Here is a 25,552-nt window from a genome sequence, read left to right on the forward strand (position 1 = left end):
ACTGTTTAACAATGATTATAAAATAAAATAACATAATAGTTTGGAAACTGCAGTGGCTCAGGGGGGAGCGTTCGCCTTCCAATGAGGTGATCCAGATTTACTGTAGCTGGTGGTGTCCAGATTTGATTGTTGAACCAGCTGTAGCTGGTTGGTACGAATTCTGCTCACGGCTCGCACTGACCATAGTGATAGACGGACCATGGGTTAGTGTGACCTTGCAGTCGGGCTAACCATGGAAAGTTTTCGTATTTTTCCTCTTCCTGTAACGCAAATGAGGGTTAGTTTCATCGGAAGCTAGTCTGTCCCAATGCTTGATCCAGGAGCTCCCGTGTCTTCTCTGTTGGATTCAAAATGACAAGACTGCAGAGTTGAACATTGATGGTCGTTTAGGTTGGCTGTTGAACGCCGGTTATAAAATAAAATATTATTGTCTAATAAGCTTAGAAGGATTAAATAGATAGTAACTATAATGAAAATACTTTATAACAGATACTAAATACATGCACATTATAACATATACTACATATAATAATAATGTATTTTAAAGTATAGAGATATAACTTAAAACAACTTTAAAATGCATACCTAGTTAGAGGAGGATACATTCTTAAGGTTTCAGACAGAAAGCAATCAAGATATTTCATATTTTGAAGAACTTCGTAAGTCAAATTACCCTAAAAAGGAAAGTAAGAAAAAATTTCAAATTGAATAATAACTTACATTTCATTTATTGAAAATACTCATTTTATAAATTTGCTTTATTCATCAATTCACGTAAGTAATCTTTTTTTTTTGATACTTTAATGTAGGCTTAAAAACTAATATTTCAAAGGAACATAATAGGGTGTTTATAAGGTAGAATCTTCTCTCAAATCCATTTAAACATGGCCTAAATTAGAGCTTCAGAAAAATTAGGAATCGAGTTTCAAATAAATTTTTTATTTCCAGAATACTTTACTTCATTTGAAACTCAAACGCATAAATTTTGACATTAAAATTAAGTGTTTAATTTCCTTGTCAAGAATTTGTCTTCTAACTAAAAATAAACAAATGAGAATTTAAAAAAAAGAAATCTCCTCGTTAAAAAGGTCCCGATGTGGACCGATTGGAAAGACGCGGTTCCCAGCCGAACACCGAAGTCAAGCATTAGCAAGCTGGTGGGTGACTACTTTGATCAGCCTGCGCAGGAACCGAGGGTGGGCGGTATTGGTTTTCGTTAAACTGCTCTATCGTAAAGTGTTCGACTTCGCGCGCAGGTCGTCGAGCTACCAAAGCAGGGGAGCCATCCCTTCTGCTGAGGATCAAATTTGCGATGGCATGTCTTCTGATCAACCTCAGGGATGTTTCCTGGACCGTCGCCAATAGCTCAATGTGCAGCTCTAGGGTGACGTATTTAAAGTATCTACCTACATACCATGTTAAAAGTTGAATAAGAACAAACAGAATATTTTTGAAGATCTTGAAGAAAGTCACCACGGAAAAAGTAAACAACTATTCACAAAACGATTTAAAAAATTTCTCAAAATTGTGGAATGGTTATAATAATTAAGCAAATTTTTTCTTTAAAAAATGTGTCAAATAAGAAATGGTAAAAAAATATTAAAAATTTCGAATTCGGCTCAAACACTAAATTCTATTTAATTGGAACAATTAATCACACGTACACATTTTAACAAATAAAAAGTCATTGACATATACTTAATAGCTGAATACTCGTTAAAGTTAAACAATAAATAAGTAATCAATAAATTGGTACAATACGCAATCATGCATAAAACTGTAATGCGTATGACGCTACAATTAAAGAAGCTAATTCTAAATTTTTATTTTTCGAACTTTTCCCGATGACTTTACGGCACTGAATTAGATAAAACACGTTTTCAGAAGTTTAACTCGTTAAAATAACTCAACTCAGTATTATTCGGCACTGAAACTGATGTTATTGTTCACGGTCAACTCAAGATTGCCGAAATATACTGTAATCAAGCAAATTTAGCTATTAATTTGCATTTTAGTATATAATTTTATTTTCTCAACAGGGAATAGAGCACTCGCATCTCAATGATGTGTCCCGGGTTCGATTCCCAGCAATAGCTAGTCGAAACGAATTCCGCACCCTGCTCGCACCGACCACAGTGACGTAAAATATACTCAGCGATCATGGGTTAGAGTCCCCTTGCCGTCAAGTTAACTGTTAAAAGTCTTCGTGGTTTTCCTCTTCATATAACGCAAATGTGAGTTAGTTCCTTCAAAAAGTTCTCCACGAAGGCAAATTTCTCGCAATACTTAATCCAGGAGCTCTTTTGTTTTCTGAATTGGGTTTAAAATGACAAGGTTACTAAGTCAAACATTACTGGTCTTGAACTCAAAGTTGGGTCGGCTGTTCAACGTCGGTTATATATATATAAAAACAATTACCGTTGATTTTGTATATTTTACGTTTATACTAGTAACACGTGGTTCCATAGGTATCCGTGGTACACGTGGATGAATCTACTCCAGACCTGCCAATTACTACGCTTTTTGTAAAATATTTTTTTAGACGTTTAAAAATAAAAGCTTTTAGAATTTTGGTAATTTTGTCAACGTTTTAAAAACCTCATCACGAAGGAGCTTGGACAAAGTGACTTTGCATATGAACTTTTAAATCATTTATGTGTAGTGGTGTAGAAAATAAGTTTAACTGGATAAAAAAATTACACATTAAAGCCTTAACTTAGCTACCACTAGAAAATTTTTTTGCAAAAGGCGTAGAAAGTAGGCAGCCTGCTACTTGTTTGGTGACGTTTTCTTACGTTGATTTTGGCCTTGCTTACCTGATAGAACGATCAAAGTTAAATAAGAAAAGTGTAGTATTTACGTTTGTTTCCTTTAAGCAATCTTCGATTTCCTTTCGAACTTTTTCTTGGACATCCTGTTGAGTAGCCAGTACATAAGTGGCCGCAGAGAAAGCAACAGCTAAAGTTTCGAAGCCAGCAACGAAAAAAATGATTCACTGAGCTATCAGTTCATTCCTTGATAGACCTGAGAGAAAAAAATGAACATTACTTAGCACTGCTTTTTTATTTTATTTAATGTTATAAGGGAACCTTGATCTCATGTTTTCTATAGAAAACACGAGTCTAAGATAGAATCAACTGAAAAACATTCATCATACTTAAAAACTATAACTTAAGAATAATTTGTTGAAGTGTATTTATATATACTATTTTATTCCACCTTTTTTACATTTTAAATATATTAGAAAATGTTCCCATTTCTTTCTTGTAAGAAGTCCTATTTACCAAGATAGGAAAACGTTATAACTCTCTGTAATCATTTCGGCCTTATCATTCTTGACCAATTAAAACTCAAACAATAATCACAATGTGCAATTTAATCCCAACAATGTTTTAAATAGTCCAAAAAACTCAAACAATAGTCACAATCGTGATACTGTTCATTATTAAAAAAATCTGCAATTAAATCCCAACAATGTTTTAAATAATCCAAATCGAGATATTATCATTAAAAAAGACTGAAAACTAATTTTTTTAAAAAATTAACTCCAATAATAGTCTAAATTTTCTTAATTCTCATGTTATATTTAATCAATCGAAAAAGAAAGTCTGCAATTAAACTCCAACAATGGTCTAAATGTTTGCAATCCCGATTTTATCATTTTTCAAAAGTGAAAACAAATGCTTAATTTTAAATACAATAATGGTTTCAATCTTATTCATAACGTTTTTGATATTTGAAAAAAAAAAGATATTTACAACACAGTTTTATAAATGCTCTGTATGTTATTTCGAAGTGAATATTTAAAAAAAAAATGTTAAGATACGACATTACACACTTTGGATATTTCCATAGCAATTGCTATAAGTTATACGAAGCTTGAAAGATTATTGTTGTTATCAAATTTTACTGCATAAAACATACGTCATACAATGCTCCATAGATTTGTTATAAAAAAGTAAATAATGGGCTAATTCCTATGTTGACTGCTGCTCACAAAAGCTTCGCAATAATTGCTTCTTAGTATAAAACAGTTTCTATCACAAAAGTTATTCATGTAAAATACGCTTACAAAGCGCAAAAAAGGAGCACCTTGAATTACTTTTAATCTAATGATCGGATCTTTACATTCTAGGGCTGAATCTTAATGGTATGGGGGGTAACAATAAATATGTTAACTAGTGCTGACGATATTTTGAGTTATGAAATGGTACTTTTTTTGAATATACACAGTTTCTTTTGATGGATTAAGATTTCTGACCCCCAAAATACATAGGGTAGCCGCAATCTCGGAAATATGATCCCAATACTTTGGTCAGGAGGGTTGTCCAAACTTTGAACACTTTAAAGTTAGTTTTACTTTTTGCTTATTTCGTCATATTTTGAGAATTTTTTAGGTGAACTTTTTGAACACAGTTATAAAATTTCCTTACCCAAAGACAATTTCATGTAAAAATAACTTTTAGTAAATATTTATTATTTTCTTTTAATTAAAAATAATCGAAAATTTTATGAATCGTAAGGTGTACAATTTTGAACGTCATTTTAAAGAATGAAACTTTACATGGCAAAATAGCATTGCAGTTTTGGTTCCGGAAAATTTAAAAAAATTAAATTTAGTCCTTCTTTAAAATGTACCTCTTCATGTACTTGCCGTGACATGACGGTAACTTGATTTTCTTTTATTTTAATCCATTTCAAATGGAATAAGCAACATAAAGCTTTTAAATTTATCAAAGGTAAACAATCGTTCGCCTGCCTTTTTTAATTTTATAGCGATAAATTTTTTTATGTTTATACGATTAATTTTTTTATGCAATTCTTAATTTTAACAAATAAAATTATTTATTCTTATGATTCCTAAAACACTTAACTTTATCAGGGATAAAAATTGCTCGACTTATTTTTGACAATAATAAGACATGGTGTATAAAAAGAGCAAAAAGGTGGTTATTTTCGTTTTTTAAAGCCCTTGAACGTGCTTTTTTCATTGGGTGTTTTTAAAAAGTGCTTAATTTTCCCTTTTCGAAAATGAGATTTTTTTTTGACCATGTGGATTTTCGTCACGTATTATGCAAAAGCATGCTTTTTACACGGTTCTATTCAACGCTTTCATGAGTCATTCAACCACATTTCGGCGTACCTTCGGTCCGCCAATCATTTTACAAGTTTTATGAAATACTTGGGAGTTCGCATGTGCGACTACTGAGTTGGGTTTGGTGAGATTATTGCACTCTCATGCGCAACTCTGCTGCATTTTGCAAAATATTATCAATTTCAGGCTTCATTTTCCACCCTCTGACATCGAATCGAAATTTTATAATGGCTAATATTATCAAGAAAAGACTTCTTTGTCAGAAACTAGTTATTTTATCATGATCATGTAAAGTCTTTGAAAATTATTTTGCATTTTGTTAATAGTGCTTAAAAATATTTTTTGAGTGCTTAAAAAGTACTGAAAATAATAAAGAAGTACTTTTGTTGAAAGATTTGGCTGCGCACCCTGTAAGAACCACTGAAAGTTTTTATATCTTAGCTTAGTTTTTAATCAACCCCTTTTTATTTTGGAAAATGTAAAGATGTAGCACACACACAAACTGCTTGATTCTGAATATGGTTATGAGAGCCACAGTTATAAGTTTTTTTATATTGCTGTTACTTTATACTATCATGCAAACATTGGAAATAATATTATCGATAATATTTTTCTTAATTAATTGTAATAATAGTTTAACTGGGGGTCCTGTCCTCCTGCTCGCTTGGTTTACCCCCTCCCTCTCCATTTGCTGGAATCACCCTTTTTGTTTTTCAATGATAAACATCTGAATTAAAAAATTTTACATATAAATTTAAAATTATTCAATTGATTATTATTCAATTGACAGATCTCAATTAAGAAATATATTATATAGATAAAAAGATAAATTAAAAAGATAAATTAAAAAGAATTATTTTTCAATTGAAAGATCCTAAAATGTTTCATTGCATGAGCACAGATTTAATTTCAATATAGTCTCTGCTTCTATTGTGATAAAATTTGAGTCCAATCATTTCACTCTGTACCATTGCAATTTCATATACATTAAAAAAAAAATTTTTAATCTAGTTTTTGGTTACTTAAGGAACTCGTTAAATTTTTTTTCTCGCAAAAATTTATTATTTAGTAATAGTGTGAAGAATTAATTTATAAAAATATGTTACACTTTTGTTATTGCATATGTTGCTGTATGCATATTGCACAGTTTTGCACAAAGCTTATTTACTGTTCAATAATTGTGAAATTTTTAATAAGTTTAGATAACCGATTTATATATGTTTGCAAGGTTCATACGCACCTGGAAAAAATTGCAAACTGGTATAAATTTCGCTTTAAAGAAGCTGAAAATCTTTAAATAATAGCTTACACTACCGAAATAAAATTTCCCATCTGCCACTTATGGATCTATATATATTTACTTAGAGGAAATAAAATATCCTGGTAGCTACAAACATAATGATGTAAAAAAATATATTAATATTACTACAACTTTTTAATTTTTTCCAGGTGCATATATACCCTGATTTGTCATAAAATGTTGCGAAATAAGGTAATATCACCAGATTACTTTCTAAAAAATACCTTTTTATCGCCTTTAAATTAGAATAATAACTAAAAAAGTAAAATGTAATTATAACAGAGAATACTAAGAGCAGATAATAAATAAATATTATAGGTAAATATCCTTATATTGGGTATTCGAGATGAAGTGAAGTGATTATGCTTAACCTTAAATCAGGTTTAATTGGATACCTGTAAGCGATGTCACGCTTGTGTGTCGAATCTGATTGGCTTCTGAATAGACAAATGCCACGATTTACCTACGGTGACGTCACTTGGAAGCATCCTATTCGGGAATAAGAACTATTTTACAGGTAAATATTTTTTTTAAAATTTTATGCTGATGTCAACCAAAGAAATTTGGTGATCTCCATGAATAAAACTTGATTACATCATGTGATTTTTTTGAACAATAGGATTGCGCTAACAACAATGGAAAACAGTTTTATGCCATTATGCTTAAATTTACAGACATTGAATTTAACTTAAAGCTAAATATAAATTATTTACAACCATTACAATATACTATATTAAGTAATTGAGTAAATAACGATAAATTTATTTTTTGAGAATTTTACTTTTATTAGTCGGAGTTGTAACTTCATTCTGGTCATTTTTATAGTTGCTGTTGGCTAAATCCTCCTCTTTTTCTATGTCTTTTAATTTTTCGTTAGCTTCAACCTCATCTGCTGCATCCATCAACAGTTGAAGAAAATCATTTCTTTTCTGAAAGAAGCAGTCATTATTGTGATTCAAATTAATTATCTTTCAGATAATTCCCCTCATATTTATATTCAGATAATTTATATAAAGTATTCGAATTCGTTGCCTGCAACGACATCAATGATACATATTATATTTTATTTTATAACCGCCATAGAAGAGCAGAACCCAACTTTGGGTTTACGACTACCAATGTTCAACTCCGTAGCTTTGTAATTTTGAACCCAATCCTGTAGACAAGGGAGCTCTTGATTCAAGTATTGGGAGAAATTTGCTTTCGTAGAGTACTTTTTTTGATGGAAACAACCTGCATTTGCGTTACGTGGAGAGGAAAACTCTGAAAACCTCCCACAGCTAGCGTGACGGCAAGGGGACTCTAACCCATGATCCGTCTACCACTGAGGATATTTTACGTCAGCACTGTGGTCGGTGCGAGCCGGGTGCGAAATTCGTATGAATCAGCTATGGCTGGGATTCGAACCCGGTTTATCCCATTGGAAAGCGAACGCCCTCTCCCCTGAGCCACCACGGCTCAATGACGTGTATTCATAATTATTGTGCATGATTACAGCGCCCTCTGTTGGTCAGTCTGAAATTCGTAACAGCCTACTGAGATTTTCTTGAGCATGCGAGCTTTTATAATTGTTGTTAATTTTTCAGGAAAAAAATGCCGAAATGCAGCATTTCTGAGCTAAATGAATCGTTTAGGCAACCTTTAATTCTTGTTAGTTATTTCTGTGGGGAAATATTAAGGACAAGCATTACCCCTATTTACACCCCCCCAAAAAAAATTATTAAATTACCAGGATTTATTTTTTAAAAAAAATATCAACCAAACCATCGCACAACTCAAAACTACCATTCAGGAGGTTACACTGATCGAACTTTTCTTCTAAAATAACCGGTAGAAGTCTTTTCATCAAATTAACTCTAAAGTTTACAGTACAGAACATTTCTTTACCTTTATGGGTTTGAAATCGTTTACAACTGATACTGTTAAAAACCGTGAATAAAAAAATATAAGGTTTTATAGCCATTTACGACTATCATAATATCAAAATCGTAAAAATAAAATTTAGGATGTGATTTAGTTGTTTTCTCAAGTGAATATTGGAATGTGACTTATTTAGTATATGTAGTGGTGCCATCTATCGTGAGAGGGGGAAAATAATACCCTTTTTTATGTTAAGCAAATCTGTGGTGCTGCCATCTATGCTTGAATGAGACTTATGTATTCCTATAATCTAGATAGGGCAACCCATTGAGGAGTGTAGGACACTGGAAACTTTTCAAGTGTTGAATGAATAGGGGAAATATTGTGGTGCCAACGCTGGGATTCGAACTACAACTCAGCTGGTCGTGAGATTGATAGACAGATTCTCAGCTAAAATATGTACCCAATAGCAGCAATTAGATAAGTGGCTTCATAAGGTGTTCGCAACTTATTTATTAATAAGATTATTCGCGGTGTGTTACGCATCCAATCATGGAAAATAAAAATATAAATTTGTAATCCTCATAAACTGGCTAGTCTTGTAACTTTAGAAGAACGTGTGCTTGATTCTCATTAACTGTGGGCATAGTCGCCGAGGATAAAATTCTGGTGTTTTAACCGTCTTGGTTGAAAACAGTCGATGATCTATTTTTCTCACAGTTAACAGTTTGAATATATTTTTTGTATTATAATGGTTTTGGTTGAAAAAGGGAAAAATAACAATTAAATGAATGGTTATTCATCCCTTTTTATCGAGAAATTTCTAACAGTGTATTGAAAAATCACCCATGTTTCGAAGCTTCAGCGAGTTTTGCAAAATTTCGCGATTCACGCCACAACTATTGTAGGCATGTCATAAACTAAATCCGAAGCTATGTCGTTAATTTTAAAATTTGTAGATTCAGTAGATTTTGAATATTTTATTTCATATAGCTCAATAATTGTCTCTTTCAGTAATATTCACTCATTATGGAAAACATTGTTTTACATTAACTAAAAAAAAAAACAGGATGAAGAACTAATTACTTGAATACTAATTACTAATAACTGAATTTATAAAGAATGTGTCTTTTTGTCATTAACACTTAATTTTGACATTCAATAATCCCTTCTAACATTCATTGCTATCATTCCGAAGTTACATTCAAATCTTATGCATAAATCGAAAAAAAAATCGTGTAATGATCAAAGATATCGGACTAAATTCTAATTAGTTTTATTGTTATGCATAGTAAAAAACCTCAACTAGTGTTTTTTACAATTGTTTAACATTTGATTTAAATATTGCCCAGTTATTTTTGGGTCGAAGCATAGCTTTTGCTGTATTTTTGTAACTACACCCTTGTGCAAATTAATTGAAACAAACTTTTTTTTTCGTGTTTTTTAAAGAAGATGTTTTGGGGTTGCTTCGGTTACAATGGGGTTGGACCTTTGCAGCCTATTGACGGTATGATGCGTTCTGAGCAGTACATTACTATTCTGGGTAAAAAAGTTGTTCCAGAGTAGAAGAAACGATACCCTGATGGAACAGGGATTTTTCAACAGGATTTAGCTCCTTGCCATGCGTCCAAAATTGTCAAGAAATTCATGTCTGAGAATCAAATTGAGACATTGGAATGGCCAGGGAACTCTCCGGATATCAACCCAATTGAGAATCTCTGGGCCATATGCAAGAATCGCCTATTAAATATGGACTGTACAACTATGGAGAAGCTAATCACGGCGTTAATTCATGTGTGGTACAAGGACACAAATATTATAAATGACTGTAAAAAATTAGTGGAATCCATGCCGAATCGTGTCCAAATGTTAATAAGGTGTCGTGGAGATCATGTTATGTACTAAAATTTTTGAGTTTGTATAAATTTAAATAAAATAGCATTTTCTCTTAGTTTTTTGAATTTATTGAGTTTGTTTCAATTAATTTGCACAAGGGTGTACATAGTTACCACCAATTTTCATACGATTGAAATGAAATAAAAGAAAGAAATGATTTCTACTAAAAATGTTAAAGATCATAATAATGCTCATTACTTACGTAGAAATTTTTGCTAGCGGTAAGATAAAAATGTGCTGCAAAATTGAATTTTCAATTTCATTTAATTATTTATTTATTTTTTAATCTTTTAAGTACGAATCATCTCTTCATTGTTTGGTGAGATATAAAATTGTCTGATGAGATGTACTGATGCACTGTTATTAGTTACACTGATGCTCTTTTATACAGGTCTTTTAATCAACAGTAGAAATTTAAATTCCAAATAAAATATGGTATCTTTTTTTTAAATAAACATGACTCCCAACTTGCTTCTATAATCATAGAGAAAAACTGCTCCCATGTATGAAGTCAAAACATTTTTAAAATGTTTCTTTTTTTTGGGTGCGAAATTCGGAATAAGGGCCACGATTCGATCATTTTCCCTTTACGTGTAATTTATCACTTTAATGATAAGAATTAAAGATGTAGTTGTAGTATATTTGAAAGTTAACGAACTCGCAATCGCATCACCTCATACTTTTTGTAGCCCAATCTTGAGAATCCCACACAACTTCCTCACTCTATTCACATTTCCCTCTCCGTTATCATGGTCTTGCAGTGGACTGATCGTAAAGACACGATTCCCAATAGACCACCGAAGTCAAGCATCACAGGCTGCGGTTAGTAAGTAGCGGATCACTTTAATCAGCCTACGTAGGGACCGAGGGCTGGCCCTCGTTAAACTGTTAAACCGTAAAGTGCGCGCAGGTCGTCGGGCTGCCAAATCGGAGGAGCCATTCCCTCTGCAGAGGATCAAAATTGTGATGGCATGACTTCGGATCATCCTCAGGGATGTTTCCCACACCGTCGCTAATAGCCCATTGTGCTGCTCTAGTGCGACGAAAATAAAATACCTACCTACTTCAGTTATTATGGTTACGTAAAATATTGCTTTTCCCCTCACGACCGTACGTTTTAGTAAAAAGTGGGAATATCCGGATGGGTAAGAAAGCAATATAATGCGTAACTAACGGAGAGGGGAAAATTGTAGAGAGTGGGAAAATCGCGTAACCTTGAGACGCCTATTCTGAATACATAAGTATAGAAGGAAGATCGAGCAATATTCATGTGAAGTGGTTAAACATGTCATCAAAATAATCCGAATGTGAAAACAGTGTGCGTTGTTCCATACATAATTATAAACTGTCTTTTTTTATATAATTAAATAAAAATTTCTAAACTTAATAAATTAAAGAAAAAACTACTTCGGAAGCAATTAAAGAGAGTTTTTTTTTATATACCTGATTAGTTCTTTTTCTTTCATTAATAATTTCAGTAGTAGTGGTGGTGAAAAACTCCATGGCATAAGGGTTTGAAACAGATATGCTTAACAGCTTCATCAGGCGGGGTGCTAAAGCTTTTTGAAAAGGAGGGGAAAAAAACATTTATTACTTTTTTTTATAAATAATAGGAGGTCCCATTCCCCCAACCCTCATCATTGCTTCACATTTATCTTTGTAATTTTTAATAGTTAACATTTTCCACAAAAATATTTTGTCAATGAAATATTCAAATATTGCAATTTCATGTAACAACATTAAACGAAACGAAATAAATGGTTTCCTAGATATAAAAAATGTTCTCAAAGATCACAAAATAAGTGACATGATAGAAAGAAACGAATAAGAAGTAATCTTATTCGTTAATGAGACTTATATGTCACTATAACAGTTCAAACAGGAAAAGGCATTTCATTTCTCTTTAAACAGGTTTTCAAAAATTTAAGCATAAATGCTTAGGTTTTATCTGGCAACTTCTAAACTCTCTCTCTTTTTGTTACTTCTGGTATGATCTCAAGCGCGAGCTTATAAAATAAAAAAAAATATTTTATTTTATTCTTCTTTGTGTTTATATATATATATATCCAAAGAATATTTTTATACTTTACTTTTCAAGCAGAAATAGTAGTATAGAAGTCAGTAGGAATAAAACACCCTTACCAACAAGTAGAAATCTCCAAGTAAGACCAGTTCCAAAGACTGCTCTTGCTGCCAGGACGAATTTGTTTTGGGGATTTTTATGAGCGTTGATTTTAGTAGAAAATGCAGACATGGCTATCACGTCCATTATAAATGCTTCATAAAACCTGTCATTCAGAAAAAAATTATGATTTTAACTCTGCAATCTATAGTATAAGAATCTATGGGACAAAATTAGAAAATTTGTTAGTAGACAATTGGAACATTTTTAGCATTTGTCATACTTTTTAAAACATGTTGGTATTTTTTCAAAAATTGAAGGTTCTTTTCAGAAATGAAAAATATTTTTAAGAAATAAGCATGAAATAAAATAATTTTCATAATATTATGAATTATTTACAATAATTCCATATCTCTATATATTTAAAAAAAATTTAAGGGACCTGAATTTTGCCTATGTTAGGGTGTGCAGATAAACCCTAAGACGCTGAATTTTTATTAAATATATTTTTCATACTTTTTTATTACTTTTTATTAATTTAGGACGAAATAAGTGAAAAATATTATAGTTAGCATTTTAATAATTTATGATTATGAAATACAGCATGAGACACCTGTGTCCTTTTTTGCGTTAACACTGTTTTTGCACCTGAAGCAATGCAATGATTTTAAACTATATATGGGCTTTAGAACAGACAAATAACTTATTACATTTTAAAAGTTGTAAAATTTTGCATTGTTGAAAGCAGTTGTCATTTCACAATGTCGTTGTTGTGTTGCATGATGATGTTCCATACTTTTTGAAGCTGTATTCTAAACTATTATTTTCAGTTGTTTGCTTTATCGAGAGGGTACTGTATGTAATAAATTTTGTTTTTAAAAATCAACAAGTTTCCTCACATGAGTTAACTCACTCAATAACTGCTGCGCATGCTCTGCCAACATAAGAAATATTTTGTTGAATAATATGTTATCCATTCTGGTCCAATACCTTTTGCCATCTTTCTGGCAGCAACATGATTCCACGCGCTTAGAATTTTTTTTTCCTGGCAAAAAACTGAACGAGGTGATATTTGACCTCCTTTTTTGAAGTAAAGGTTTTATAGTCTAAAAAATTTTGTGGATACCAGAAAGCTGTTGTAGAAAATCTAATTTTTGTCCCCACGGTGATGACGGTCTTCAAAAATGGATAATTTTCTAGAAGTTTGAGAAGAAAATCACAGACATCTCCCTTAAGGGGAACCCATCTGTTGAGCTTCGAAATCAAACATTACGCTTTTGTCAAATGATCATAAATGGTTGAATTCCTTAAATTTATTCTCTCATCGATCTCACGAGTTTGTATAAATTAAAGCCCTTATTGTGTCGATTTGAAATGGCGTGGAGCATCAAAATTGAAATTTTCGGAACGGAATTTTGCAAGCCTTTTTTATTAGCACTGGTGTACTGTTAATGCACCTTTCTTCATATACATGTTTTAATAATTTTTTTGTTAGAACAGTATTTTTCTTAAAAATAAAACATGCTAAAAATTCTGTTAAGAATCATTAGAACTTTTTGACAAGTAAACCTTGCTAAATCAGCTGCCAAAATGTAAAAGGATTTAAGTTTGAAATTGAATGTGGAAGTCCTTCGTTGGGGAACGAAATTACTTACCAATATATTCAACGAGGTGTTTTGCTCACTTAGTTTGTTATGCGTGTGATTATTTTTAGGATAACTTTTGAATTTAAAAGCATATTATTTGGATTCCTCAGGAGCGCTCTTGCTTCCCAATATCGCTCGGTAGACGACGTCCTGCAGCGCAGAACACAGCTTGGCTCATGCACAGAGAACAAGAGGGATCGGGTGCCAGCCCTAAAAGAAACAGGTGCGCGGCTAGGCAGTCATGTCCGGTTTTTTTTTTTAAACATTGTGACTTTGTACATATCTAAATTCTCAATAAATTCTTGCTGACTGGACTCGTTCCTAGGCTGGTGTGGAGCCGGACCAGTAGCCAAGCTTTGGGCTATATGGTAAAGGGTCCATAATGACCTAGGCACATGTCCAAAGCTTGGAGGAAAGAAAGAAAAAAAAAAGTCATGTCCGGTATATAGTCGTAACTAAGCCACCGCTTCGCGGCGCGGCCAGTCTGGAATGGTGTTCTGTCGAAGATCTCTCCACATTTTGGTTTTTACCCTTTCTGATAATTGGTGATGGAAATCCTCATTGATTTTTGATCTAACAATCCTTTTTAAAGTTGAAAAGGGGACTGGGCTACTGTGTTCTTACCTTTTAACATGTCAATTCACCTCTGCCATTTGAAGTAAATAAATTATTTGAATTCCCTTTATAAGAAAGATGATTCATATGCATTATACTCGTCATACAGGATGAATATAAAGAAAGAAAAGATATCGCGAAAAAGAAGAAGAAGGAACAGCGAGTATGTGAACCGAATCATTGTCAATCAGTATCATGAGCAAATAACTTTATAAAGAAATAATAAAGTTAACGAAACTTAAAATTCTTTCTGTGTTTAGATATATTTTTGTCTTTGTACTAGGGGGAAAAGATCGCTGTTTGCTACCGCGCACCAACTCCGATGATTGCTTCGCAATAATTGTTGTTCCTTGGCAGAAAAGTTTTTTTTTTACAATAATTGAAATTATTCTCTTTACATATATGTACTCAGAGGAATTCTGTTTGCTTACGCTTGTGCCTCCACTTCTAACGTCTAAATATTATCTATTAGTATTATACATATTTAGATCTATAGGTGAACAGAAGCAATTTTTCTGATGAATCATTTTTTAAAATAATATTTTTATTATAATAACAGTATAATGTTCTAACAAATTTGGTGAGTTGACAACCGTAATTTAATATTTTCGCTAACCAAGCTGGCGGATATATTAAATACTATTTTTGCTTGCACCACATTGTGCATGAACGGTAATACATAATGATGTATGAAACGGTAATTTATAATAATATGTGAATGCTATTTGCACAAAAAATAATAATTGTAAAACGGTGCACACTTTTTTAAATAACTATATCTTAAAATGTAGCGCTGAATTACGTTATAATAATAATAAAAGAAAAAACAATTACCTTAGTTTTAAACTTCTAAATCAAAAGCGTAATAATAGCAGTACAGGAAAATACCTTTAAATTAGGGATACAAAAAACAATAACTTAATAACTTTTATTAATTTTATTCTGATGACAACCGAAACAATATGGAAATGAAGGAGGGAAATCTGGATCCTACCACGTGATTTTCCGGCCAATAAAAATGCTCCGACAACAATGGAAAACAGAAACGATATTAACTGCTTTTTTATTTTGCATTACTCATATTTTTTGTGTTATAGTTGATTTAACATTAATAATTCTTTTTTTTTTTAACGATTCCTGTCTAACTGAGATAAGTATACAATAGTCATTGGGTAATCTTTCAGGGCAAGTACTGTTAAATGTAGTGCAGAGTGTAAAAAAGTGATTCTTACTTCTTAACATTAATTGGCTCTTTCTTATCCGCCATTTCTTTGAAGTTATCCACAAGAGTCCGAGAACAGTCATTGAAAACGCTCATTATCTAAAGTTTAAAAAAAACAGGGTCATAATTTTATTTTAAAAAGTTGAGTAAAAATGGTATAAAAATTTTGTTTTAAGTAATAACGCCAAATAACATTGCTGCGAGATTTACTAAGACTGAAAAATAAATGAATAATAAATTTTAGCATTTTAAAAATTTGACCTCCTATTTTAGACACTTCAAGCTTTAAGACAAGCCGTGGTGACTCAGGGGATCAAGGTGGCTCAGAAGCTAAAACGCTTGCCTCTCAATGAGGTGACTCAGTATCGAATGCCAGCGATGACTGGTAGATACGAATTCTGCACACACATCTCGCCTTAACCACCATGCTAACATAAAATATCCTCAGTAGTAAACGGATTATGAATTAGAATCCCCTTGCCGTCGGGCTTACCGTAGGAGGTTTTCGTGGTCTTGCTTGTAACGCAAATGCTTGTTTTAGTTCCATGAAAAAATCCTCCACATAGGAAAATTTTTCCCAATACTTAATCCAAAACTCCCTTGTCTTCTGGATTGGGTTTAAAATTACTAAGCTACGGAGTTGAACTTTGATAGTCGTTGGGTTGGCTTTTTAACGACAGTTATAGAAAGAAAAAAACAATTTTTAAATGAATTGTGACAGGTTACTTAGTCTCTGTTGAGAATCAAGTCGATTTGGCATTTTTTAATTCAGGAGACAAATTTTAAAAGTAATAAAAGTTAGCATTATAATTGCAACCAATTATAACCAAGAGAAAAATAGCCAAAATGAAAAAAATAAAAAAGAACGAGTCGTTAAAGTCCGCTAGATTGTTAATTAGTTGCCTGATTTTATGGATTTTTGAGAGTGAATGTTGGTTGATTCTAATGCTACTTGCCGCACGGGCAAGCTTGTTTGGTGAAACAGAGCAAATATAAGGCAGAGTGTGTTTTTCTTGTTTTTCAGTAGCGCCATCTATGGCCAAGAATTCGACTTCTGCCACACCATCCGTCACACCTGTTTATAAGGCGGACTCATTCATACATTCATTCATTCATCTACAGATCTTAATTTTGACCTGAATCATCAGAGAACAATCGATCTCCAATCCTGTGCCCCCAGAGGTATTGATTTGTTATGGGAACATGGAGGACTTTGCGACTCGACAGAATTTTAATGTGCATCAGTCACCAACTACACAGGGAGTCTTTGAAGTGCTGAGAGAGTGAATGTGATTTATTTATTTAAAATAGATAGTTCTAAATAATTATGACTTGTTTTGGTTTCCAATCATGGTTGATAGTGAAAAATTTAAACTGTGGAATCATACTTACCCTCTTGAGTTTTCCCGTTGAGAAAACTGGTGAGAGGATAGACCTCACCCTCTTCCAATCCTCATCTTGAAGATTAGACACCATAACATCTGCGATATCATCGCCTGTTTCAAAAATCTACAAATTCAATAATATAGGCTGCACTGTTACCGGCAACTTTAATACATATTCTTACAATTTTTGTACTAAATAAATTAGAAAAAAAGCACTAACATATGGGATTACGACATTTGTCGGAAAAAAAAAATGAAAGCGCTGCCAAATTCTGATGTATGTTTACCGAGAAAGGAAGACTAAAAAGATCAAAACTTGTTTGATGGATGAACATTTAAAGGTGATAGGTAGAAACAATTCTAAATTTCTTGCGGCAACAAATCTGGTTTTGATGTTTTCCATTCTGTCTTCTTCAATGATTTGACTGATTTTAATGGCTTGTTCTTTCTCACTTGAATATTAAGTTGTGCTCCTTTTTTGACTTAGCAGGGGGTCTGGGAATATATAGTAAGCAGCGTCGATTCAAGGAATTCTGTTGCCATTTACTTATATATGTAGCTAAAAAAACATTTTGGAATCACTCAGGCGTGAGTCTGCAATGTAATTCAGAAAAAAGCTCACAAAAAAATTGTATAATCTCTCCTTTTTGGGGCATGTCTTTTTTCACTTAAATATTTTTACTTATTTTTTATTTTTTTGAAGGAAGTTTGCAAGTAAATATAGAAAGACATTTCAAAATTGTCCCCTGATTTCAATCTCTACGATGTGTTTTTAAGGTGACTTTCTGTGTTGGGCAAAATTATCACTAAATGGCCTTTTAAATAGTGCCCTCCTCATAAGAGGACGCCATATTTCTGGAGAAACTTTTCATCGCAAATTCTCTTTCACATTCATATTCAATTTAAAATTTAAAGTCTAGAAAAAGTGAGTTCTGGCGAACCTAGAGTAAGGGGAGAAGTTTTAACTTCTGAAAAAAAAAAAAAAATATCGAAATTTAAACAAATTATTGGAAGGGAACTTCTCCATTACGTAATCTTAAGTTTTCTTCTCATAATTTATTTTCATTTTAATATCTTGAATATTTCTTTTCAGTATTTGAAATTTCATGCCTACTCTAGGTTTGTCTGAACATACTTTTTCTATACTATGAATTTTAAATTACTTCTGGGGATGAAAGAGAATTTGCAATAAAAAGTTTTTCCAGTGGTATAGTGTCCTCTTCAGAGTTAAGTTGTAGCGTTGTCAGAAAATGACAGTCGAAAACCTCTTGATTTTTCACCGGGGTACCGCGACAACCTCTTAGCGTAACAACAACTGATACCGTATCTTATTTTAATTAATACATGAACAAATCTTGATGTCAAAGTAAGTTTAAATCGGATAATGCATTCACGGAATACATTATTTTTATTGTAAAATATTGCCTGGTTGTTTGGTAGGTACTTTATTTACGTCACACTAGAGCTGCATAATAAGCTATTGGTGACCGTTTAGAAAACATCCATGAGGATGATCCGTTGACATGAAATCATATTTTTGAATCCTCTGCAGAAGTGATCTCATATATCGTAGATCTTATTAACACTCGGTCACAGAGGCATTGCTTACGTTGACGGGCCCGCGAAGGATTTGCACCAATAAGATTCTAAATTTTTTTGCTGTTTGTTTCTTTATTTAACTAACGTTAAGAGAAGTTGCCGGGAATCGCTACTAACTACTGTTTTTCTGTATCGCACTACTCACTACAGTACTTCTTTAAAAAGCTACACACTACGGATAAAAGGAACTACTTCCAACCACTGGTTTCATGTTTATATCATATTACTTGTTTAAAAAAAACCCAAGTACATGGAAAAATTCGACGGAATGAAACTTACTCGTCGATTGGTGAAAACAGGAAAATCTCTGACAAAAATGTCTCTAAGCAGCTTTGGATCGGCTACAGACAGATGAGGTCGATTCCCCTCAAAGTGTCTGAAATATTATTAAATTATATAAGTATATAAGAAATATTATATATGTCATGTAGCTGCCAACCACTGTGGATGGGTCGTAGTATTTCATTTTTTAAGTTTAAGGAGGTAATGAGTCTTTTAAATTTCTTTTTAATTCTTGGATTTATAAATTTAATTCAATATGATTTTGTTTACTATTAAATGCAAATAAATCAATGTAAATATATGATAGCAAGTTATGGAAACAAGAATGTGTGGTAACTATAGTAGAGTGAGTGTTAACCAACGGGAAAAGTTAATATTTTTAACATTGCAAGTTAACAAAATCAACAATAAAAAGTTAAGTTAACAATAAAAAGTTAACAAAATCAACAATAAAAAGTTAAGTTAACAATAAAAAGTTACGAAGTCAACAATAAAAAGTTAAGTTAGCAATAAAAAGTTACAAAGTCAACAATAAAAAGTTAACTAAGTTAACAATGAGAAGTTAATAATAACATTTACAATTGTATTTTAATTAGTCTTTCACTGCCACTTAGGAAGTTCTTCCTCGGAAAGAGTAAAAGTTGGCACGTCTATTTAAAGTTAACCCGTCACTGTAAAACGAATGATTCAGGGTGATTCTACAATTATTTGACAAACTTGGAAGAGTGAATGAGCGCATTAAAACATGCATTTTTATAAGAATGTAGGTCTTAAAGCTAAAGCGACGTATTAAGATGCAAAAAAAAAAATTGCATGGTATAAAAAAAAATTGCATGGTATATATACTTACAAAAACAACACTAAGTGCTTTTTACTAATCAATATTCGCAATAAATGGACATCTAGTCACCTTTTCCTTTCGGGACGTAGCTATAGTTTGTCTAAGCCAGTGTTTCCCAAACTTATGACTTTTGTGTACCCTTTCTAAATTTTTCGTAACGCTGTGTACCACTAATAAGAAAATGAATGTATTTTTTTAAAAAAATATATTTGCTTTTCTTTTTTGGTACAAAGTTTTCGGTAAAAAATTCTATGTTAAGGATAAAAATTATATTTTATTGAAATAATCAAAATAAGTAGAATTTATTACAAACCTTTACTATAAAAATTTTTTACAAAAGTTAAAAATTACAACTGACTGTTGACGCCACTAATTATTAACTGTTAACTCAGCAAAAAATAGCAAAAGAAAAATACGTAATCGTAAATTTTCATGCTGGCTTTGTTTTTTAATAAAAATTTGTGAAATTTTCGTTTGTTGCAAGATATTTCGCATAAGAACGCGTACCCCCGGGGGTACGCGTACAACACATTGAGAAACACTGGTCTAAGCTAAGAACTCTTCCCGACGCAAAGTCTGGGGCCGTCTGGTGCAATGGAAGTAAGACTGGCGCATTTTAGGGAGGGTAGCTTCACTCTAGGACTAATACAATATACCGAAGAGATTCCCTTTTTCTCGCCGATCCGATCCGAAACAACTACAAAACAATGACCCCACACCCCTACTTAAAATAGTCATACCTCATTACCACAGTCACCGCCACAGATCCAAACTACATGTCTAGGGGAGTTCTTATTTCAGACGAACTATACTGTTAATCGAAACGTAAATATTTACCTCCTCTGAATATAAACAAAAACCGGTTCATGTGGAGAGGCTTCTTCTGAAATACACAAAGCAGAGTTATTTTATTACCGTCCATTGAAAGGCAATTGTTGTCATTCACCGGTTTTCATGCTCTCGGTCATTCACAGTAAAACAAAACAAGTGTCCATATACAATCTATTGTATTTGTGGGTGTTTAATTATGAAACATATTATAATGTAATATACCCGGTTCGAATAAAGAACACTCTTATATTATTATGATCATAGTCAGACGTTTTATAAATGAACATTTTGAAAAAGTAATCATGAAAAAAAGTACCCGTAAATGGGACCCAGAGTAAAATGTCTGTTTCTATCAACTTCTTGTAAAGTCTGAAATATAAAATGAATAAGATTTTTTTCAATTGTATCATAAACATCATCAATAAAATATTAAAAATGACACTGTATTAAGTGCGCAAATAAAAACAAATAAACAGACCATTCTGAATAACTTTTTATCCGATGGGATCTTTTAATGATCCGAGTTTTAAAAAAGTCGAATGTTTGAAATTCGATTTCTCAGGAATGGTTCGACCGACTTTGCACAAATTTGATATTTTTACATGTAAAATTACATTTTTTAAATTTATGTAAAAAAATGTATACCTTACAATAAATTTTTTTTCGTACATTGTATAATAAAATATAATAAATATTTACTAATAGTAATTTTGCATGGAATTATCCTTAAATAAACAAATTTTATAATTGTGTGTAAAAATGTTTCAATTCGCTAAAAAAGTTCTCGAGATATAGCGAAATACGCAAAAATTGAAATTAAAATTTTGGAGTTGAAACTTTGGACTGCCCTCCTCCCAAGATCACATTTCAGGAAAAAGTGGTAGTGTGAATGGCGAGGTAGGTAAAAGTGGTAGGAGTGGGCAAGGTTGGGGGTGCAAGGCGGGTGGTGAATTGCTTCCCACCAAACGGTTGAATATAGCTTTGAGTGACAACCAATAGTATGGAGAGGCAACACAACACGTTTGACTGTTTTGAATTGCATTGTTTCCACCAATATGTCACAGTATCGTGAAGCATTGATGAACGCACTTCACAGGATCGTTTTAACAATTTGAACGCTCACTTGAAAACACAATCTATCTGTGAGTGGGCCAACCAGGAACTGTGGGGTGGTTCTCATACGCCTTGTAGTTAGGTAATAAAATACTAGTTAATTCGAAATAAAATGATGAAAAGCTTACTTTTCCATAGCTCTCTAGTACAGAGCCAATTAAAGGAATGGTTTTGGCATAAGGTACACCTTTCTTTTTCCAATATAATTGCTTTTGAGAAGAATGCCTGAAATATTGAATGAATAATAAATGTTTTCAATAAAATATTAAAAGATTTCATTTCGCACGAATAATTACATTTAATTAGAAATAATTCCATTATTTGGAAAACTTTGACTATCGTCTAGAAATTTTATTAAGCGAAATAATTAATATATGTAGCCTTTTAAAATTACTTTAACACCTGTACCAAAATTATAATAATAATAATTGTATATATATATATATATATATATATGTTACGCTTTGAAAGCCTAAACATTGTAAGTTCGTAGTGTGGCCGGTGCTTCTTGAAAAAGATACAGGAAAATACGGTAATCATAATCTAATTTTATTAACGTAAGGGCCAGAGCCCCAGAATGACAACATTACATGCTGGTGGATAGGTANGAACGCTTCATCCCCTGAGTCACCACGACTCAACTATGTCATTTATAACTTCTAGATTCATCAGAAGAAGAGCCGCCTTTGATATCCTTTCATTTATAACATGTAAGAATAATTGAAGGCGTTAATGGTTCCGTCAAAATGGCAATTTCATTTGGCAAAATGAAAATCTTCCCCTTCCAAAATATTCGCAATGCCTCTGTTCGACGGATTAGGATTCTTGACTTTAAAAGTATGGAAATATATATATATATATATATATATATATTTCCATACTTTTAAAGTCAAGAATCCTAATCCGTCGAACAGAGGCATTGCGAATATTTTGGAAGGGGAAGATTTTCATTTTGCCAAATGAAATTGCCATTTTGACGGAACCATTAACGCCTTCAATTATTCTTACATGTTATAAATGAAAGGATATCAAAGGCGGCTCTTCTTCTGATGAATCTAGAAGTTATAAATGACATAGTTGAGTCGTGGTGACTCAGGGGATGAAGCGTTCTCTTTCCAATGAGGTGAACCGGGTTCGAATCCCACCGATGACTGGTCGATACGAATCCGCATCCGGCTTGCACCGACAGCAGTGCTGACGTGAAATATTCTCAATGGATCATGGGTAAAAGTCCCCTTGCCGTTAGGCTAGCCGTGGGGGGTTCTCGTGGTCTTCCTCTCCATGTAACGCTAATGCGCGTTAGTTCCATCAAAAAGTCCTCCACGAAGGCAAATTTTTCCCAATACTTCATCCAGGAGTTTCCTTGTCTTCTGGATTGGGTTCAAAATTACAAGGCCCTTGAGTTGAACAATGACAGCCGTAAACTCAAAATTGGGTCGGCTATTTAACGACGGTTATAAAATAAAATAAGAGGAATGAGAGCCGTGGCTGCTCAGGGGATAAAGCGTTCACCTTCTAATGAGGAAACTCTGTTTCGAATCCCAGCATTGGCTTTTTGATACGAATTCTGCTCCCAGCTCACACCGACCACAATACTGACGTAAAATATCTTCAGTGGTAGATTGATCACTGGTTAGAGTCCCCTTGTCGTCGTGGCTTTCGTGGCTTTCTTCTTAGTATAACGCATATGCGGGTTGTCCTCCACGAAAATTCGTTTATCTCAAAGCTTGATCCAAGTGTTGCCTTCTGTGTCGGGCACAAAATTACAAGGCTACGCAGTTGAACATTGATAGTCGGCTGTTTAACACCGGTTAGAAAATAAATTAAGAGGAATGAAATTCTTCATACTCTTGTAATCTATATTCTTAAATTATGCTTTATGTCCGACAGTTGAATTCGCAGTCAGTCTTGGAACTGAATACAGTCCATCTACGAATTTGTTTTTAGTGTACATACGTAATCTCACAATCAATGAAACAAGTCAAAATGTGATTTTCGTTGAAATTCAAACTAAAACTAACAAACTAAAAATTATAATTAGGTAAGTATATTTCTTTATTAATAAAATTAGTTACTTAGTTTTGAGTTTAAAAGCTCGAGGGAAAATAGTATATTTTGTAGAGACGGTCTTTTTTATAACTTATTCCATACATTGTTATTAGAGAAATCATACTTTTTTTAAAAAAAAAAACTTGCCATTCTCAAAATATTAATGGATTATTGATTGGATCTAAATGAGGTTGGTTTCAAAAATGTTTTAAAAAAACTGTTTACAAAAAGTCCTAATTCTCGGAACCACCTAAACTTTTCCACAGAACTCTAGGGTTCCATGTAGTACCATTTTGAAACCACTGATTTAAAGAACCAAATCCCTTGCTCAATATAATCAATATTTTATAATCAGGTTTACTATTAATTTTTTTTCTTCAAGATTTTAAAAATAAATGAAAATGCATAAACTAATTATTTACTTCAATAAATAAAAGCTTACCATATTAGATAGAGAAAATAACAGAAGAATATTCCTATCAGAAACAGAAACATGATACCCTTTGTCGTTCTTTATAAGCTACAGGGTATTATTTAATCCCAACTTATCATCGCAATTGCCCACATGAAGAGAAATAAGACGCGAAGGTCAAGGGGATGCTTTTTCCTTTCTCTTGTTTCCGTGTTTTTTTCGTTGGCGATTAACACGGCTTCATTTAATTGTGGGGAGGGTAAAAAAAGAAAGAAGAGATAACTTATCCGACTTATGATAAAATGGAGTAGTTGACCTAAAAACAAACAAACTATTATCAAATATAAAAACGATTTGATATGAGAAAAATTTTCTTTCGCCTCGAAAGGCTTTCCGATTGCAATCAAATTTTATTTTATAACCTGCGTTGAACAGACAACACATGTGTTAGTTTACGACCATCTTTATCCAATTTAATAGCCTCGTCATGTTAAACCCAACCTAGAAGACGAGGGAACTAATGGATCAATCAACCGAACAAACTATCCTTCGTGAAAGACTTTTTTCGGAACTAACCCACGTATGAGTCACATGGAGAGAAAATTCTCCCACGGTTAGCTCAATAGGAACTCTAACCCATGATCCGTTTACCACTAAGAATATTTTACGTCAGCGCTGTGGTCGCTGCGAGTCTCGAGATTAGAATTCATATGGTCCAGCCATTACTGGGAGTTGAACTTTGATCGCCTTGCTGGGTGTTTAGTGCTCTAAACCCTTTGCCAAAGAGGAAAACCACGAAAGCTTCCCACTGTTAGCCAGATGGCATCTAATATATGATCCGTCTACCACTAAGAATATTTTACGTCAGCGCTGTGGTCGCTGCAAGTCGATATTAGAATTCATATTGTCCAGCCATCACTGGGGTTTTAACCTATTGGGTGGTTAGTGCTCTATCGTCTGAGCTACCGTAACTCCGATTATATTTTTATGAAGTTATTCTTTTTAATGGTGGATCAATAATGAATGCATTACTGCAGCAACTGTCATTTTTCAATCTTTTTGCAGGAAAAGAAGGCTATTGATTTTTCACTGTATTCATTATAAAACCTTCACGTGAGCTTTGGATTGACTCCATCTTTTTCGGCTGCAATAGGCGAATCGTGGTGGCTCAGGGGAAAGAAGCTGCTGGTTGCGGAATTTGTATCAACCACCGATGACTGGTTGGGATACGAATTTTGATTCCGGCTTGCACCGAACACAGCTAAATATTGATCCGTTGTGATC

General features: G+C 32.9%; 1 protein-coding gene across 2 annotated transcripts; it reads right to left on the reverse strand.

The window, feature by feature from the left end:
* Positions 1-589: 589 nt before the first annotated feature.
* Positions 590-24,502, reverse strand: LOC107438734 (cytochrome P450 3A6-like). Of its 2 annotated transcripts, XM_071186066.1 has the most exons (11): positions 24,299-24,502; positions 21,936-22,032; positions 21,011-21,063; positions 19,020-19,116; positions 17,149-17,265; positions 15,767-15,855; positions 12,294-12,439; positions 11,595-11,710; positions 7,177-7,324; positions 2,861-3,024; positions 590-674 (listed from the first exon to the last, which is right to left on the reverse strand). In XM_071186066.1, exons 1-10 carry the CDS (start codon positions 24,349-24,351, stop codon positions 2,993-2,995), a joined length of 948 nt encoding a protein of 315 aa, XP_071042167.1. In that variant the 5' UTR covers positions 24,352-24,502; the 3' UTR covers positions 590-674; positions 2,861-2,992. The 2 variants fall into 2 exon arrangements, with proteins under 2 accessions (XP_071042167.1, XP_071042169.1); XM_071186068.1 differs by lacking the exons at positions 590-674; positions 21,011-21,063 and having other exon boundaries at positions 2,866-3,024; positions 24,299-24,319.
* Positions 24,503-25,552: the final 1,050 nt, after the last annotated feature.

The sequence above is a fragment of the Parasteatoda tepidariorum genome, chromosome 10 (assembly GCF_043381705.1).
Source record: "Parasteatoda tepidariorum isolate YZ-2023 chromosome 10, CAS_Ptep_4.0, whole genome shotgun sequence".
Lineage (NCBI taxonomy): Eukaryota > Metazoa > Arthropoda > Arachnida > Araneae > Theridiidae > Parasteatoda > Parasteatoda tepidariorum.